Source organism: Chanodichthys erythropterus, chromosome 9 (assembly GCF_024489055.1).
Source record: "Chanodichthys erythropterus isolate Z2021 chromosome 9, ASM2448905v1, whole genome shotgun sequence".
Classification (NCBI taxonomy): domain Eukaryota; kingdom Metazoa; phylum Chordata; class Actinopteri; order Cypriniformes; family Xenocyprididae; genus Chanodichthys; species Chanodichthys erythropterus.
This window is the reverse complement of record NC_090229.1, coordinates 22,225,964-22,245,622: the sequence shown is the minus strand read 5'-3', so window position 1 is coordinate 22,245,622 and position 19,659 is coordinate 22,225,964. Positions and strand designations below refer to the sequence as shown.

At 39.4% G+C, this 19,659-nt stretch overlaps 1 protein-coding gene across 1 annotated transcript in view; it reads left to right on the top strand.

The window, feature by feature from the left end:
* The window catches only part of sema3b (sema domain, immunoglobulin domain (Ig), short basic domain, secreted, (semaphorin) 3B), a 39,728-nt gene extending 34,709 nt beyond the window's left edge, over positions 1 to 5,019 (top strand). The window contains exons 13-18 of the mRNA XM_067395069.1: positions 49 to 137; positions 1,263 to 1,304; positions 1,416 to 1,573; positions 1,767 to 1,822; positions 2,954 to 3,093; positions 3,290 to 5,019. Of these exons, the coding sequence (XP_067251170.1) occupies positions 49 to 137; positions 1,263 to 1,304; positions 1,416 to 1,573; positions 1,767 to 1,822; positions 2,954 to 3,093; positions 3,290 to 3,775 (971 nt within the window). The 3' untranslated portion in view covers positions 3,776 to 5,019. The remainder of the gene's footprint in view (positions 1 to 48; positions 138 to 1,262; positions 1,305 to 1,415; positions 1,574 to 1,766; positions 1,823 to 2,953; positions 3,094 to 3,289) is intronic.
* The last annotated feature ends 14,640 nt before the right edge of the window (positions 5,020 to 19,659 follow it).

Here is a 19,659-nt window from a genome sequence, read left to right as displayed (position 1 = left end):
CTTTTCTGGTTATGTCCCTGGTTAAAGCCCCTCTGTGTTTCTCTGCAGATGTGGGCTCTGTGCTGAAGGTGATCTCTGTGCCCAAGGGAAGCTGGAGTAACACAGAGCTTCTGCTGGAGGAGCTTCAGGTCTTTAAGGTGAGAGAAGGAATGTGTGTGTTTAAAGGTGCAGTAATCGATTTCTGAGAATCATTGTTGAACACCGTTGATATCTGAAATCAACCCAAACACATCTCACCCTTCATTGCTCCGCCCCCAAAATTCATGAACGTGCATTGACCAGAGTGGAGATGGTGAAGATGGTGAACAACAACAACGACAAAGAAGAATAAAAAATGTAAACATACTGTACACAAGAGTATATATTCATTGTTAATCGATGTTTAGCACACACTCAAAACCAATGTTGCTCATGTTATGTATGGAGCAGAAACAACACAACCTCTGCATCCATTTTCAGGCCTTCCCGCTTATGTCTCTCCAGAGCTGGAAAGCTTTTCTAATATTATTGTGGGTCCTGAAGCCCTTGCCTGATCATAACCCTTCTTTATCCAGTGATATTCCTCTAACCTTACCTCTTTAGTAATGTCTCTCTTTCTACAGTCTTTCTTCAAATCTCTCTCTTGCTCACCCTCTCTCCTCCCCCATCATGAGTGGACACGCCCCTACTGCTGATTGGCTACAACTTTGTTGTGGTGATTAGTCCGATCCACTTTCAACAGCGTTTTTCAAAAATCACTTACTACACCTTTCATTTGGGGACAATTTTGTGACCGGAAGTCAGCTAAAGCAGTCTAAACCTCCATTTATTGATGTCCTCATTTGGAAAAAATAAAATAATTACATAAAAAACATTATTCAAAAAATACATATAGCTTTCTTTTCTGGTTAGGGTTAATAACAAATATGATTCACTTTATATTTAAAGAAAATAGATCAAAACTGGTAACACTTTACAGAAATGTTCTATTTGTTAACATTTGTTAACTACTATAGTTAACATGAACTAACAAATAAAATGACTTCTAAAGTATTTATTTATTAATCTCAGTTAATTATTCAAATCAAAGGTGTCTTTGTTCATATTATTTAATGGACCTGAGATAACATGAATAGTTGTATTTTTAATATCTAACATTGACAAAGATAATAAATAAATACGGTAACAAATGCATTGCTTATTGTTAGTTAATGCATAATCTAACGTTAACTAACAGGACCTTATTGTAAAGTGTTACTAACAGTACTGCCTTCTTATTGCAGGATTCTTCATCTATTATCAGTATGCAGATTTCCTCTAAACGGGTGAGAATGTCTTTATTTTTGTAAAATATCAGCTATTTTTCAACAGTCATATAGAAACATATGAAAGCAGCATATTAGTAAATCATATGATGATTTTCTCTCTCTCTACAGCAACAGCTGTACATTGGCTCAGATACAGGTGTTGTCCAGGTGCCTCTGCACCGCTGCAGTATGTACGGTAAAGCCTGTGCTGAATGCTGTCTGGCTCGAGATCCATACTGTGCCTGGGACGGACACACCTGCACACGCTATCTGCCAAACACAAAACGGTAACGCTTCAGGCATGCTTGCCATTAATGGCTTTATTCAAACACATTGTACAGTGGAGTCTAAAATTTCAAGGCCACGTAGAAAATCTGATTCAAAATGCAAAATAGAGACATTTAGAGATAGTCAGATCTGATTAAGTATTTTTTGTTAAGGTTTTTTTGTTGTTGTTGTGTATTTGTCTTATATGTGTAGAAGGTTCCGGCGTCAGGATGTGAGGAATGGGGATCCTAATGCTCTCTGCTCAGGAGGTAATACTGTAGTACCACTGTCAGCCTCTAGGGGGAGTCATTTCTCTGTTCTCACCACTGTTATTCATTCACAATGTGAATTAAAGCAATGGTGGGTCAAAAGTCTGCTCACAAGTATCAGAGATAAAATAAAATCAGAGATAAAAAGTAAGATTTTAAAAAATTCTATTCATAAAATGTTATTACTTTGTTATAAAAAAAATATATTTCAAATAAATGCAGTTCTTTTCAACTTTCTATTCATGAAGGAATCCTGAAAAAAATGAATCTCTGCTTACACAAAAATATTAAAAATGGCACAACTGTTTTCAACACTGATCATAAGAAATGTTTTTTGAGCACAAAATCAGCATATTAGAATGATTTCTGAAGGATCATGTGACACTAAAGACTGGAGTAATGATGCTGAAAATTCAGCTTTGCTATTAAAAAAATAAAACATTTTTAAAAATCTAACTTTTGAATCATATTTTATGCTATTAAATATAAAATCCTAAGTCCAAATCCCAACATGGAGAGGTTGCATGACATCCCGTCATCCTAAAAGTAAACAAAAATACAACCCAGTCTATATTAAATCCCGCCTAAACTGCAGTCTTGAAACTTGTGTACTGCAAATGTTAAATTTAATCTTCAATACATCTCAAAATTAAGATTATTAAGATAATTAAGATAATTATCCATTTTCACACTGTAAATATAATGTTGCAATGTCTAAATTCACTTATAGTAAAAATGTAAGTTTGTATTATTTTATATTTCATTTTAAATTGTAAAAAATATTTGAATATTTTTTTTAATATTGCCTATTTATCAGTTGCCTGCCATAACATTAAAATATTTATTGTCTAATTGCTATTTTAATATCGGTGCATGGCTTTTTTTTACACATTGTTGAGTCTGTGCAGTTCATATATGTCAGTGTTGGACATTTTTGTTTACTGTTTGGTAACATTTTTGTATGATAAGCAATTTACGTTAAGCGAAACGTTGTGTCACCTCTTGATATACAGTGTAAAGTCGGAAGCCAAATGAATTAAAATGATTTCTAATGAGTAACTAGACTGTCTATATATATGGCTGAGAAGTGACAATGCAGGTATAACAGTGTTTTGCATGTATGTCCTGCAGACCATCAGAAGCAGCGTGTCCTGGAGAAGAGGCTGTACGCTGTGGATGGAAGCAGCTCCTTCCTGGAATGTATCCCAAAATCATTACAGGCCCAGATTACATGGACCTATCAGAGGCATCCGGAAAACCCACGGGAGGAGGTGAGAGAGAAAGAGAGGCCGGCTGGGGCAGATATGTGGGGTTATTATGAGAAAGACGGATGCAGACAGCATTGATAAGAGATGATAAATGTGTGTCTTTGTTTAAATTAATGACTTTCATTCTCTCTCTCCTGTCAGTGTACTCACTACTGATGCTTGATGCATTCATTGTGTGTGTTTGTGTGTGTGTTCACAGGTTCATCTAGATGAGCGTGTTTTGCAGACTGAGCGAGGCCTATTGCTGAGACGAGCCGCGCGTAGAGATGGCGGCGTGTATCAGTGCCACGCAATGGAACATGGATTCATCCAGACCCTCCTTGCCATCACGCTTGAGATTTTACCTTTGGCTGGCCCCGCCCCCTCCGCTCTTAACCCTCGCAGCCCCGCCCACTCCCACACCAATCACGGGCCGTCCGCCAATCAAAAGCTTTGGTACAGGGACTTCATGCAGTTGGTGGATCACCCAAACCTTAACACGGTCGACCAGATCTGTGAGCAAGTTTGGTCACGCAAGCACAGCCTATCAGGGAAGGCCGCGCCAGGTCCAGCCAATGAGGCTCCGGATCACGACCCGCTGCACTCTAAAAAGTGGAAGCACCTGAAGGAAGTGAGGAAAGGGCGAAATCGCAGAACGCATGACGGGAGACCCGCACCAAGAGCGCCACGGAGCGCGGGAGAGTAGCGAGGGAGAGGCGGAGTGAAAGAGAGACTGAGAGACAGAAAAGAAGAGCAAAAACCACTGGAGGTGGACAGATTCTCATACAGCATCTCATTCATCTGACTGTTTATCGCCTGTTCTGCTTTTTATTACCTTTGTGACGACACTCCACTGCCTGTTATCAGTCTCTATATGCTCTATTGCCCTCATCTCCAGTCTGAAGACTCAATCTAGCGCCCCCACGACCCCAATCCCGCTCCCGCCAGAATCTATTACTCCAAACCTGATGGTTATCCAGAAACCCACTCTCCATCCAGTTCATCTAACACAAACTCAAGGTCCTAAAGTCCAAAAAAATCCCTTCGAGTTGTAACCGGAAAAGCGACACAAAGACATGCATGTGCTGCGTAAATCAGTAAACACAGGCTCTTGTGGACACACATTGAGTAAATCCATATATACTCTTCTGTGTGTTTGTGCTACATGTTCTGTAGATTAGATTATGCTCTCACTTTGGCCCTGATACAGAGACCACACAGAGACCCTGACTCACCAGCACCATCACACTTCTTCTTCTGTCACTGCTTGAAGACTAAAAACACATCATTTCAAGCAAACAAAAGACAAAAAAGGAGAAAAACTGTACATTTGTGACTTGGTAAGGCTGTAGCTACTGTAAGAGTGTTTAAGTAAATGTTTTTTCATGTCACGGTAATTCTATACCTTGAAAGCGGTCGGCGAGATTTACATTTACAAAATAACAAAGGTGAATTATTATTTTGAGTTACTAAGTTATGTGTCAGGTGTTCTGATTATGTGTTGTGTGAGACTGAGATGGACACAGCATTAATGTACAGAGGCATTATGAGTAATGTGGTCTGGAAATCTACAGAGAAACATTTTTAGATACTTTTAGGTCTAATCTCACAACTAACCTGTTGAAACCGAATAAGGCAGAATAGTTATGTATATTTGAATGTGTCTGTGGAAGATTTTGAGAGTGAGATTTTCCTGCTTTTTATACAGCTCTACCATATATTCACAGTTTAAAATGAGCGTTCTGTGAGCATCGTATACTGAAACGGCAAAGCTAATGTATTATGAATGCTAGTACATAATGGGTTAAATGAGAAAACACAGATCCAAGGCCATCTCTCAAGACAAGAAAAAGTGCCCAAGAAAAATGGATTAGTTCACTTTCAAATTAAAATTTCCTGATAATTTACTCACCCCAGTATCATCCAAGATGTCCATGTCTTTCTTTCTTCCGTCGAAAAGAAATGAAGGTTTCTGATGAAAACATTCCAGGATTTTTCTCCATAAAGTGGACTTCAATGGAGCCCAAATGGTTGAAGGTCAAAATTACAGTTTCAGTGCAGCTTCAAAGGGCTTTAAATGATACCAGACAAGGAATAAGGGTATCTAGAGAAACCATCACTCATTTTCTGAAAAAAAAAAAAAAAGCATACATTTTAACCATAAATGCTCATCTTGAACTAGCTCTCTTCTTCTTTATTTGAATTACAGCAGTATAGATGCTGTTAAGTGTATGACTGCCCTCCTCAGGTCAAAGTTTGAACTAAACTGTCATATACAATATGCTAGTGCAAGTATATAACAATTAGTTCAAACTTTGACCTGTGGAGGGCAGTAATACACTAAGCAGTGGAGGAGAAGAAGAGAACACGTTCAAGATGAGCATTTATGGTTAAAACATAAATAATTTTAATTTTTATTTTATTTTTTTAGAAAATGAGCGATGGTTTCGCTAGATAAGACCCTTATTTCTCGTCTGGTATCGTTTAAAGCCCTTTGAAGCTGCACTGAAACTAATTTTGACCTTCAACCGTATGGGCTCCATTGAAGTCCACTATATGGAGGAAAATCCTGGAATGTTTTCATCAAAAACCTTCATTTCTTTTCGAATGAAGAGAGAAGGACATGAACATCTTGGATGACATGGAGGTGAGTAAATTATCAGGAAATTTTAAATTGAAAGTGAACTAATCCTTTAAGCTCTGACTCTGACAATTCAAGTGAATATTTTATAACACATTTAAGAGTTTAGCGATGGTCCATTTATTTTTTTATTGACTCTTTCTGCCTTTTGGAAAAAGGAGTGTTGAAATAGTCAGTAAATGCATGTTTACAGACGTTTGATGCCAAATTTCCTTTTGAATTGTAAACAGCGATGTGGAAGCGAATCATTCAAATTCTACAAATTTACCATGGTAACACAGTGTCCTGAAAAAGAAAAGAAAAAAACATAGCTAGGCTACTATAGTCACTACTTTAAAAATGTGGTAACTTGATATCCACCACCACAAAAAGGAAGGAATTGAAAGCAGACAAAGGCTATTAAAGTTGTGACTGTCTTTTGGACACAATGTTTTGCAAGGTAAATGGGTGGTGGGGCTCGATCGCCTCGCGCTGCGTTGTTATGGCGCCCTCTTCTGGTGTTTGTGGTTTCTGCTGTGTCGGATGAGAGAACCACACTAAAATAATCAATTCCGAATCCGATTCATTTGTAAACGGATGTAAGGATGTTTTGAGTAGAACTGGTGGATTATCATGTGGTAGTATTTATATCAGTTGTCTAAAAGTTGTACTTAATGGTTATTTTTGCATGACTTTAAACGTCTTGAGCGTTTGTTAATGGAAAAACCATGTTTTAAAACTGCGAGATTATCTGGTGTTTTCATCGTATATTTATGGATCGATAAGCTAGTGTGTTGTGGTGGTTTGTGATAAAACTGACCTACATGTGTAATGTCCATTGTTAGAGGAGAGTATGAGAACATCCTTGTGTGTATATTTTGAAATTCTTTCCCTTCTTTTGAATACATATTTAAAGACCTAACCTGACATGTTCCATAAAATCACATTTTGAGTCGTTCAAAACATTTCTAACTAATCCGGTGTACTCTTTCTATTTGCGACGCTTCTCAGCTTTTGAGAGAGAGAGAGTGGGTGAGAGAGAGTGTGTGTTTGTGTGTTGTGCCATTAAATTAGAATTTCTGTACGTTACATGGGGGGGAAAGTGTGAGTTTCATTTTGTGGACAAGTCAAAGGCCAAAGTTGACGTGAACACTGTATTACTCCCTGGGTATTTTCTCTGTGGATTGTTGCATCAGACTGTAAATGATTAACACAATAAAACATACAGTTAAGTCAAAATAACTTTGTTTTATTTTTGATAGAGCGAGTGTGAGATTGTGAAAATTTCACAAAACACTTTTTGTGTGCATTAGCGCAATCTCACCACTTGAGTGCGCTGCTGTGTTTCACGATACTAGTCACACTTCACACAACTCCATGGAATATTTTTCGGGCATGTTTATCATTTAAAGTAAGTTTCTGTTCATAAAAAAGAAAGAAAGAAACGTTTTGAAACACAAACTGATTTCTGAAAAAGGTAAACTTTTTGAGGCTATTGTAATAGGCTACTCAATGTGTAAAATTACACAAAACAACACGTTTTCTGTTCTGTCTGCTAATTGGTAATAATGTCTCTGTCTGTGACAGCTTTAATGATTAATGATGCTAATTAAGCCTAATTAACCCTTCATTATGCTCCTTAACCTCTCAGGCTCTCATTAGAGGTGTTGATTTAAGAAAGCAGGGTCTCAATGTCAACAGACTGTCTCGCTTTAGATTCTTGCATTCATATTCATCATTCTTAGTTTCTTTTCTATCTTTCGCTCGGTCTCACTCGTACATAAGATCAGACAGAGTGCGAGAGTGTCAGAGAAACGGCTGAAAAAACAAACCATGACATCGGAAAAGAAGATGCAAGATGAGCGGAGAAAGATGAGTTTGTACAAGTGGCATAGAAAAACAACCTCCCCAAACAATGAAAATGAGTTAATTAAGAGTTAATAAGGCTTTAGAAAATATTATTTGTGGCTCTAATTACAAGAGATGTGGGAAACCGGACAGAAAAAGAGAGAAAGAATGTATATTTGGCTTTAAACCTGCGCTAAACTGCCTGTAATGAAGTCCCTTGACAGTGATTGTGAGAGCAGGCAGTGGTGTTTCCATTCATACAGTCTACATCTTTCTGTAAGGTGACTGAGTATTTCTATAGGCCACAGCTGTGCTGCTCAGTATAGTGCTACATGTGTATGAAAAATTATATGGAATTATATGTATATGGACAATATATGGGGGGAAATCCATTGGAAACAGGTATATCCGACTGGATCTTGAGGGTGTTTGTTCATGTTTTTAAACAGGAAGTGGGTCAGTGGTGTGCGTCAATGATTATAGTTCCTGCAGCTGCTGCATTTCACTGTTTAGAGCAGCCTTCACTTGACTGTGTGTTTGTGTTTTCAAAGCTTTCTTGAGTTAGTGCACTTCAGATAAATGTGAGGTTGTGGTGGAACAGGATACAGTCAAGCAGATTTGGGATGAGGTGACTCCTTAACCTGTTAACTGTCATGGGCCCACCGGTGGGCCCACACCCATTACATATTTAAAACAGTAATATTCTATACTAAACCTCAACTAATCTTGACAAACTATATATCATTTGAAAGCTTATAATCTCTAGTTTACATATTTTACATGATTTTCAAAATAAATAGAGGAGCAGTAATTTATCAATTTGCAACAAGCATATTTTCATACTCATAAGGCATGATCAGACCTTTATTTTGAAATAGCGATGAACATGAAAAATCAATAAAGATTGGTTGAAACATGTTTGTTTTCATGCCGAGAGTTCAAAAGATAACATCCATTCAATTTTTTGAGAAAAAAAAGGTCTGAAAATGTTTTTAATAGAAAAAAAAATACATTTATGATTGTGGCGGTGATCTATAACCCACAGTCATGTTATTTTTATGTTTTATTAGAGGCTGAATTCATATAAATTTTCTGCCAAACTTCCCATACTACATCTATATAGGATGTCTACTTCATAAATACTATGAAAATGATGGAAATATATGGTTCAGATCACTCAAACCATATATGGAAATGGAGGCGCCTTATAGTCACCAATGGAGCTTGGTTGTCATCTAGTGAAAAAGTGTGGTACTGCGCCCAAACAAAATCTTACTGAAAGCTTGTTTTTTGAGGTATCGAAGGGTTACACAGGTAACCTAGGTTCTGTGAACAAAGTCAACACGCCACAGTATGGGTCAGCCTTGCTAAGGATGAGCTGTCAGGAGACGGTATATCAAATTAACCACGCCCCACTTGCAATCACCGTCTATATATACAGGTGTTAATCACCCGCCCTTTTTCTTTTTCCAACTGGCTTCAAGCAATCCCCGAGTGACCACGCCTCATGGCGTGTTGACTTTGTTCACAGAACCTAGGTTACCTGTGTAACCCTTCGTTCTATTTCACTTCAGTCAACACGCCACAGTATGGGTCAACTGTGTACCAGATAAGGTCAGGAGGGGAATCTAGCGGGGCAATAACCAGGAAAACGATTAATGCAACAGAACATTTTATTAGTTTTCCACATAATTCACAACAAAACCACCAGGTAATAACCTTGACATAGCTTAACATAAAGCAGTTTATACTTGTTCTGCTGCTTGCAGAATAGTAGATGAAACCATCTTAGCAAGGTCCAGGCGATAGAACCTGGCAAACGTCAAAGAGGATGACCAACCTGCTGCTGCACAGACTTCTTCCAGAGAGGCCCCTTTAAATAGCGCCCAAGAGGCACCCACTCCTCTGGTAGAGTGGGCCACCACCCCCTTGGGAGAAGGCATCCCTGCGCTGTGGTAGGCTAGTTCTATCAGCCTGACCACCCACCTTGCGAGCCGCTGTTTGGATACCGCCTGGCCTCGCACTGAGTCCCCGAAACAGATAAACAGCTGATTAGTCCGTCTTAACTGTTGAGTGCGAGTAATATATGTTTTCAGTGCTCTGACTGGGCAGACTAGATGCAATCTGGCTGCTTCTGCAGAATCATGAAGAGGGGGATGAAAGGGTTCTAGCACCAATGGTCTGGAGACATAAGAACGAGGTAAAACTTTTGGCAGGAATGAGGGGTTTGGAAGGAGTGAAATAGATGAATCTTCTCCCATTCTCAAGCACGCAGGGTGTACTGACAAGGCATGCAATTCGCTCACCCTCCTAACTGAAGCAATAGACAAAAGAAATGCCGTCTTCAATGTAAGAAGCCCTAGCTTCAAAGACTCCAATGGCTCAAAGGGGTGTTGGGTCAGAGCCTTCAGGACAATGGCCAAGTCCCATGAGGGAACTAGCCGAGATTGAGATGGGCATAACCTACGAGCTCCTTTCAGAAAACATTTCACAAGAGGATGGACACCAACTGTGTTGCCTCCATAGTCCATATGGCGCTCAGATATAGCAGCTACATATCCCCTCAAGGTTGACTCTGTCAGACCTGTATCCAACAGGGACTGGAGAAAAGACAAAACGGACTCCACCTCGCATGAAACCGGGTCTACCCCGTTGGACTGGCACCATCGAGAGAACCTTTCCCACCGAGCAGCATACAGCCGCCTTGTAGATGGGGCTTTTGCCGCATGCAAAGTTGTTAGGACTGCCGCTCCAAGAGCTCTGGAAGGCTCCCGTCTAGCGGCCAGACATGCAGCTTGTATCTCCCTGGATCCGGGTGCCAGAGTTTCCCCTGGGCCTGAGACAGCATATCTACTCTGACTGGGAGACACCATGGTGATCCCCTCTGCATTGCCACCAAATCTGGCATCCACGACTGCTGGGGCCAATCTGGTGCCACCAGCAGGACTTTGGCCTTCAGGATCATTACTTTGGCTAGGACCGCTGGCAGAAGAGGAAAAGGGGGAAATGCATAGAGAAGCATCGGAGGCCATTTGTTTGCCAGAGCATCCACTCCTAGTGACCCCCTGGGGCCCACTATTGAATACCACAGGGGACAATGTGTGGTTTCCAGTGAGGCAAAGAGATCCACTTGCGCCACCCCGAACCGAGACCAGATCTCCCGCACCACTGCTGGGTGTAGCCTCCATTCCCCTGGCCTGGGGCCTCAAAGGTCGGCTGCCACATTGTCCTCTCCCGGAAGGTGTATGGCCCTCAGGGACACCCCCCGAGCATGTGCCCATAACAGAAGGTCTCGATCTCTGCTATAAAGAGACGTTGAACGTAACCCGCCTTGGTGGTTTATGTATGACACTACCGTGGTGCTGTCCGAGCGGACAATCACATGCTTCTCCCGAAGCTGAGGCAGAAAATGGATTAAGGCCTGAAATACCGCCTCCAGTTCCAGCAGATTTATGTGTGCTCCTCTCCACAAGGCACTCCATTGCCCCTGTACTGGATTGCCTCGCCAGACAGCACCCCAGCCTTCCTGTGAAGCATCTGTTGTTATCGTTTCCCTTGAACATACCGGGCCCAGTGTAACTCCCTGCTCTAGGCCTGGAGTGGAGAGCCACCACCGAACTGTTGGAAGACAATCCCTGTCCTTTGGAATCAGTCGCTGTCCATTCTCGTATGGACTCACTTTGTATTTCGCTAACCATAGCTGCAGTGGGCGCATGTGTAGCAATCCTAATGGTACCACCTGACTGGCTGCTGCCAATAGGCCAAGCAGCCTCCGGCCAAACTTCACTGTAACCTGCTCCTTCTCGAGGAGCTGGGATAGACATTCCCTCAACACCGATTGCCTCTGGGAAGTCAGAGATGCTCTCATCAATGTTGAGTCCAGGGTTAACCCCAGGTACGTCACCACCTTTGTGGGAACGAGACAACTCTTCCTGCTGTTTAGCCTCAGCCCCAAGTTCTGTAAATGGCTTAGGACCACCTTTATGTTGCTCCTGGCCTGCTGCTCCGTAGGGGAACAAATTACCCAGTCGTCCAGGTAATTTGCTATACGTATGCCCTGACGACGAAGGGGGATGAGCGCTGCATCCATACATTTCGTAAAGGTGCGGGGAGACAATGACAGGCCGAAGGGGAGAACATTGTACTCGTATGCATTGCCCTGGAAATAGAACCTTAGGTACTTCCTGTGGTCCTTGTGAATTGGGATATGAAAATAAGCATCCTGGAGGTCCACTGTTGTGAACCAGTCCCCTTGCCTGATGAAGGTTAAAAGAGTTGATATGTTGAGCATACGGAAAGGCAGCCGTTTTAAATGACGGTTGAATCCCTTGAGATTGAGGATGGGACGAAGATTCCCATCCTTTTTCGGAATCAGGAAATAGGTGGAATAAAACCCCTGCCCTATTGCTTCCAAGGGCAGGTGTGTTATTGCTCCCTTTCCCAGAAGGACTGATACCTCTGCTGCGAGAGACTTGCGCTGTTTCCTGTCTCCTAAAACAGTAGGAACAATCCCTTGAAAACTGGGGGGTCTTGACCTGAATTGGAGTCTGTATCCGAACTCCAAAGTGCTTAGCACCCATGGGCAACGAGTGCATTGGCGCCAGTGGAGGAGCTGTTGACTGGAGAAGTGTGTGGCCGGAGGCTGAGAACCGTCAGCGACGATTCCTTCCGCCTGACATCCGTGTGATGGAAGTCTCTGCCTGTCTGCCCCTACGAAAGGACTGGCGAACTCCTTGGCTTGGTCCAGCCAGAGCCCCTTGGGCAGCTGGTCTACGCTGACTTGGGTAGGCCTGGTTTAACGATTCAGGCCGAGTCCAGCTACTGCCCCCCGTTGTTATCCGAGGCCCACGAATAGCTGGTGCTCGACGTACAGAGCGTGTCAGTTCCCTTGTCCTACGGGACTGCTCCAACGCTGCCTCTGAAGGGGCTCCAAAGACCTCACCAGGGACTAGTGGAGCTGCTACAACTGCCATGCAGTCTTGGTCCAAAAGATTGGCCTGAGATAGCCAAACTTGATGACGTGCTTGAACCACACTGGCCATTGACTGTCCCAGAGCTTGTGCATGTGCACTTGTTCCTCGGATCAGCATATCCACCACCCGCAATGTCTCTGGAATGTCTTCGCTTGTCAAAGTCGAGGACAAATCCTGCAGCATACCTTCTAAATAAACTAAAAGGAGGGAATTGGTGCATGCAAGTCTCGCAGACAAGGCAGAGGCATGATAGGCTTTCCTCAGCTGACTGTCAACTACCCTACAATGCTTGCTAGGGTGTGTAGCATCTCTGCCAGCCCTGGCAGTTGCTCCTGCCAGCATAGCAAACGTGGGCCCAATCTGCGGAGCTGAAGCCAGCCCATAAGCTGCCGCCCCTGCCAGGTTGCCCAGCTGCGTCCTAGGGAGGGCAGTGGAACTCGGGGCCTTCCACGAAGAATGCAACTCCGTTATAAAGTCTGGAAGTATAGGCAAACCTTCTATTTTCCGGCGCTGTGAGCCTCTGTCAAATACTGAGGATGAAGTTGAAGCAGCTTGTGGAGTTAGGTTTGCCCGCTGTGCTGCCCTAGCAATCACTGCCTTATCTGACGGATCCAAAGGAACAGGATCCGAGGACTGAGAAGAATCATCCCCCATTTCTGAATCAGAGAAGTCCTCTTGATCTGATGGCATGGCATTGTCTTCCCTTCCAAACACACCAGATGCTATCACAGATAACTCATCTGGGTGGCGGCATGGCTGTCCATGCGTCAGCTCCCCAGGACCTAGAGGCCCTAAAGGTCGCTGTTGTGCCTGTAACAAAGTCTCTTGCATCCCTTGCATTTGCCTCTGAAGATGATCCACTTCTACATGTTTGCGTTTGCGAGATTGCTTACGCCTGACACCTTCCTCTTGAAGATCCTGCTCAGGCCGATACTGCACTTGGCCTGCAGAGATCTCTTCTGGACATTCAATGTCATCTTCCCCTTGCATCTTGATAGGGAAGTGAAAATAAACCAGCTAGCTTTTGTATTCACAGACAAAGAGGGTTTCTCTGGCCGACTTGAACAATGAATCTCTTCCCACGCTGTGCTTAAAACAGCTTACTCCAACTCGGTAGCTTTTCACCTTCACAGGTGAAGAGGCCCCTTTACAAATGATCTGTGTAACTAATAACACCTAAATTATAAATAATATATCACTTATTATAACAAAACTTATAATAACAAACTTAACCCTACTACTTTAAGCCTTAATACTCACCTTCACGTGTTTGTTTTTATATAACAGATCACACTAACGCGGTAGCTTTAACCCTCACGGGTAAAGAGGCTCCTTTCCAAACAGCACGCGGCCACGAGGCAACTTTCACCTTCACAGGCAAAGAGGCTCCCGTCCACCAGCTATTATAATGAAACAAAGCAACTGAATCTTACCGTTAACAGCTCTATCGATAGCCAGGAGGCAAAAAAAGAGAAAGGGCGGGTGATTAACACCTGTATGTATATATATAGCAAGGCTGACCCATACTGTGGCGTGTTGACTGAAGTGAAATAGAACAACCTGAAATTTGGAACAAAACTTGTTCAGATTTTTGGCTTTGATTTCCTTGCAGTTTTATAGTAAAACTTGTTTTGTAAATTACATATTTTATATAAAATATAAAATATTATATTTTTACATTTTACATTTTCATAAACTTAAACTTCTATAACTTTTTTTCTGTTTCATTTACGTAAGTTATTTCACTTCTACAATAATTTCATCTTTAAAACAAGACCAGCCTTATGTCTATACTCCAATGTATTCTTGAATTACAACCATTTAAGTTTGGATAGTGCATTTTCTTGTCTAAAAAAAAAGTGGGGGTGACAGTTAACAGGTTAAACTAAAAGTAGTAAAATTAAATCCACTTAAAATATGATAGCAACTTTGTTCCGGCCCAAATTGTACTTGGGTGGATCGCTCCTGTTTGCCGGATATGAGCCACATGCAGGCCATAGCAATGCCACATGTCAGCCAAAAGCAAGGAAATAAACCCGAACTGGACCTTATCTGAGCCACAAAATTTCTACAATCATCTTAGCATTAACTGAAGCAGAATATTAACTCAGCAGAATCACTGAAGGAAAGAAGAAAACAGGAAAAGGGACAAACAGAAACACAAGAGCTACAACTGACATCAGCCACAGCTTTAGATGAAATCAACTGAAGATAAAAGGCAGCTTCACATATTACTAACCAGATTGACTTTGTCTTTCATCTACAAAAGTTCTTATTAACAGAAGTTTAACACTCATGTTTGTTGCATTTGAAGTCACCATAATGGTGATTGGTGTTTCCATTAGTTGGCCTCTTAATTCTTATAATGTTTTTGTCTTCTCTGGCTACTGTGACAGTGTGTTTATCAAACACATTTACAGTACAGCAAAAAATGAGACCAGATGATGAGTTTTAGCTGTTGATGGTTTTAAAATCAATGTGAATTAGCCTGAATCACTGATGTCATTTAATGTAGTAATTCTGTTGTGCTATTAATACATTTAAATTACAATCCCTGTTTTACTGCAACAGGAGTTAGAAGATTGCATATAAAAACCAAGAGCAGAAAATAAACTATAATGACAAACAGATATGAGCAATCAGCATAATTCATGCTGTGATGTATGCTTTTTAGTTTAGTACTATTGTTCTCAGCATCCATTGTTGAGATTCGAGGCCCGATTCGAGGCTTGTCGCACACTATTTTTTTGCCCAAAAATTGTTTATGGTGTCATTATAACCCCTTAACTGATCCGATCGAGACGGAGCGTCCTTGATCTCAAATCATCAATATCAAACATGTTTGAGCGTTCAAAAGATTATAATGCATAAATCACGTGTCTCTGGGAAACACTAGACAATTTTTGTAAAAGTCTTTACCAATTTTCAAACTGGGAGACCACAGACATAATGATGGTTTCAACCGATTTTTAGCATTATAATCCTCTGAACGCATACACTAGATGATTCAGCTGGACCGTGAGACCACACACCTGTTCTCGCAAGATCAAACGAGACTTAAGAAAAACAAATGGAGGACAATCGACATTGCCAGCTGGCTCTCTTTGAGCGTGTTCTGTTTTACAGTGGAAGAAAAAACAAAAAAAAGATTATGGGTGATCTTCTTTCTCAATTCTCCAAGAGTCGTACATATCAAACACACTGGTACACAAACATGTTAGATATTTATGATTGTTTGATGTCAAGGTCCAACATTAGGCAGATGTTGAATTTAGGTTGGAATAAACACAGGGTGCCAAATGTTTACCATTAATGGAGCTAACGATTGAAGACGTTACAACTGACTTCAGCCACAGCCTTAGTCAACTGAACATAAAAGACATTACTAACCAGATTGACTTTATTTCTGTCAGATATCTACAGAAAATCTTAATGAGAATTAAACAGAGGTTTAATGATGTTCTGTTCAAAATGTTTAGTTTAAAGTCATCATCATTGTGATTAGTGTTTGCTTTGGTTGTGCAGTTTGACTTTTGACTAGAGGGCTGTTTACACAACACTGTTTTCAACTAAATATTGAAAACTTTTGTGTTTTGTTTCATTCACATGATGATGTGTTTTGGTGGCCTGAAAATAGTGATGGGCAAATGAAGCCTCACAAAACACTGAGGCTTTCCCTTCATTGTTCCGGGAAAGGGTTTAGCTTCGAGAGTGTCGAAAACAGCGCCATCTGGTGTTTAGTAAAAAATAAAATAGCCAAAACCCTGTGAAAGAAGCTTCGTCGGACGAAGCGAGACAGCAGCCACCACACATTCCATAGATAGTTTCATGTTACGTGCTCAAATAAAAGCCTAACAGTGTGTGTGTGTGTGTGTGTGTGTGTGTTGAATTTCTCTCTGTGATAAATTCATTTACCCATTAAACTGTGGCATTTAATGCCAGTATGAATATCAATATGATGTAATCGAAGAAAAATGTACACATATCTTATGAATTGCATGTGGCAAATATTTTATTATTGTATTCTTCATATTACTTGTATAACTGCATATTTAAAAAAATTAATTGAATAAGTCTGAATGAAAACCTACTCGTAAAGTAAGATCTGGGGGTTCAAACATTCCAACACTCAAAGTGAATCGCGCGCGTGATTGGACAGAAAGTGGGTCATGTGATTTCTATGCTATCAACACAATCCTCGAATCGAGGCTTCATCTGGCTTGACACAATGTTTTTTAATGTTTTTGAAAGAAGTCTCATATGCTCATCAAGCCTGCATTTATTTGATTAAAAAATACAGAAAACTGTTATAGTGAAATATTATTACAATTTAAAATAATGGTTTTCAATTTTAACTACTAATATAATATATTAATAAATATTATTTATTTTTCCTCGTTGAAATTTCGCAATGAAACAAAACCGACCCTCTTTGAAATCTCGTAAAGGAACAAAACCGACCATCACTGAAATATTGTAATGGAAAAACTGAACAGTCATTGAAATCTTGTAACCAATAAAACACACTGAAAAGCAGCCATCATTAAAATCTTTGGTAACACTTTAGAATAATGGTCCGCCATTAATAAGTAACTATGGAGGAAGTAATGCAGGATTAATGAGTAGTACTACATTAACACTTCAGCTACTACTATTAACTAATATAGAGACAAGCTTAACTAATCAGTAAGTAATATCAAATTTAGGACTATAGTTCCTTATTAGCTAATCAATAATTAGAGAATGAGATTGGCATCATTAAGAACTAATAGGTAACTATGACAAATTATAAAGAATTACTAATTAATTACTAATCACAACATTAAAGTGTCTGAGATGTGAGCAATTGTCTTTTTTACTCTCAGTTTTGAAAATGCATCATCAATTACTCAAGTGTTACTTAGTCACTATCCAGGAACTACTAGTGATCAGGACCATTATTTTAAAGTGAAAAACATCTTCTAATCTTCTGATTACGTCTCAGACACACGATAATGTTCTTTACAATTTGTCCGTTAGTTAATAGTTATTAATGATGGTAATGGTAATTTCATTAGGTAATTAGCGAGTCTTTTTTACAAAAGTAGCGATTCATTTTTAAAGGTAACAATTCCTTTCTGAAAAGTAGCAAATCATTTTTTTTTTAAGTAGTGATTCTTTTTGGAAAAGTAACGATTTCATTTTTGAAAAGTAGCAATTAATTTTTGAAAAATAGCTATTCTTTTTGGGAAAGTAGCTATTCATTTTTGAAAAGTAGCTATTATTTTTTTGAAAAGTGGCAATTCTTTCTTTTTTTAAAAAAATAGTAATTCATTTTTGGGAAAGTAGCGATTCATTTTTTTAAAAATTAGCGATTTTTTTTTAAATTTAGAGGTTCTTTTTTTTAAGTAGAGATTCATTTTAAAAGTATCGATTAATTTTTGGAAAAAGTAGTGATTCATTTTTTTAAAGTACTGATTCTTTTTTTTTTTTTTTTTACCAATTCTTTTTTGAAAAAGTATCGATTCATTTTTTAAAAGTAGCGATTAATTTTTGGAAAAGTAGCGATTAATTTTTTGGTAGGGGGTAGTAGCAATTCATTTTTGAAAAGTAGTGATTCCTTTTTTGAAAAGTAGTGATTTGTTTTTCAAAAGTAGTTATTCATTTTTGAAAAGTAGCAGTTCTTTTTTTTTTAAGTAGAGATTCATTTTAAAAGTATCGATTCATTTTTAGAAAAAGTAGCGATTCATTTTTTTAAAGTACTGATTCTTTTTTTTTGTACCAATTCTTTTTTGAAAAAGTATCGATTAATTTTTTTAAAGTAGCGATTCTTTTTTTTAAAGTACTGATTCTTTTTTGGAAAAGTACCATTTATTTCTGGAAAAGTAGCGATTCCTTTTTGAAAAGTAGTGATTCATTTTCGAAAAGTAGCGATTCCTTTTTTGAAAAGTAGTTAATTTTTCAAAAGTAGTTATTCATTTTTGAAAAGTAGCTATTTTTTTAAGTACCGATTCTTTTTTGAAAAGTAGCTATTCGTTTTTTTAAAGTACTGATTCTTTTTTTAAAAAGTACCATTTTTCTGAAAAAGTACAGATTCCTTTTTGAAAAGTAGCGATTCATTTTTGAAAAAGTAGTGATTCATTTTCGAAAAGTAGTGATTCTTTTTGGGAAAGTAGTTATTCATTTTTGAAAAGTAGCAATTCTTTTTGGAAAAGTAGCAATTCATTTTTGAAAAGTAGCTATTTTTTTAAGTACCGATTCTTTTTTGAAATGTAGCTATTCTTTTTTTTTTAAGTATCAATTCTTTTTTGAAAATGTAGCGATTCATTTTTGAAAAGTAGTGATTCATTTTCGAAAAGTACCGATTCCTTTTTTGAAATTTTTAGCAATTCAGTTTTTGGAAAAGTAGATTCTTCGGAAATGTTCAAAGATCTGCAATGTTTATACTTTTGATCTTTCATTCATAAAATTAGCAAAAATCTAACCTTTCATTGAAGGAAAAGAATTGAAAGTGGGGGAAAAAAAATCACATTATGAAAAAAATGTTTTTCTCCAATACATGTTGGCCACAATTATTGGCACCATTTCTTTCAATACTTTTTGCAACCTCCTTTTGCCAAGATAACAGCTCTGAGTCTTCACCTATAATGCCTGATGAGTTTGGAGAACACCTGATAAGAAATCAGAGACCATTCCTTCATGCAGAATCTCTCCAGATCCTCCAGATTCCCAGCTCCATGTTGGTGACATTTTTGTGTTGGTTTTGAAGTTTGTTTTGGATCATAGTCTTGATGGAAGATCTAACTACGGCCCATTATTGGATTTCTAGCAGAAGCGGTCAGGTTTTGAAAATAGGCCCACAACATTAAAGATCCAGCAGTATATTTAACCATGGGCATGGGGTACTTTTTATCCATGTGTGCACCAAACCCATCTGTCAGTTTCATCTGACCTTAGAAGCCGGTCCCGTTTGAAGTTCCAGTCTTGTCCGACAACTGAATATGCTGGAGATTATTTCTGGATGAGTGAGGAGGATTTTCCTTGAAACCATCCCAAACAACTTTTGGTGATGTAGGTGCTGTTTGATATTTTTTTAAGGCTTTCTGGATTCAAGACTCAACTAATCTCTGCAATTCTCCACGTGTGATCCTTGGAGAGTCTTTGGCCCAT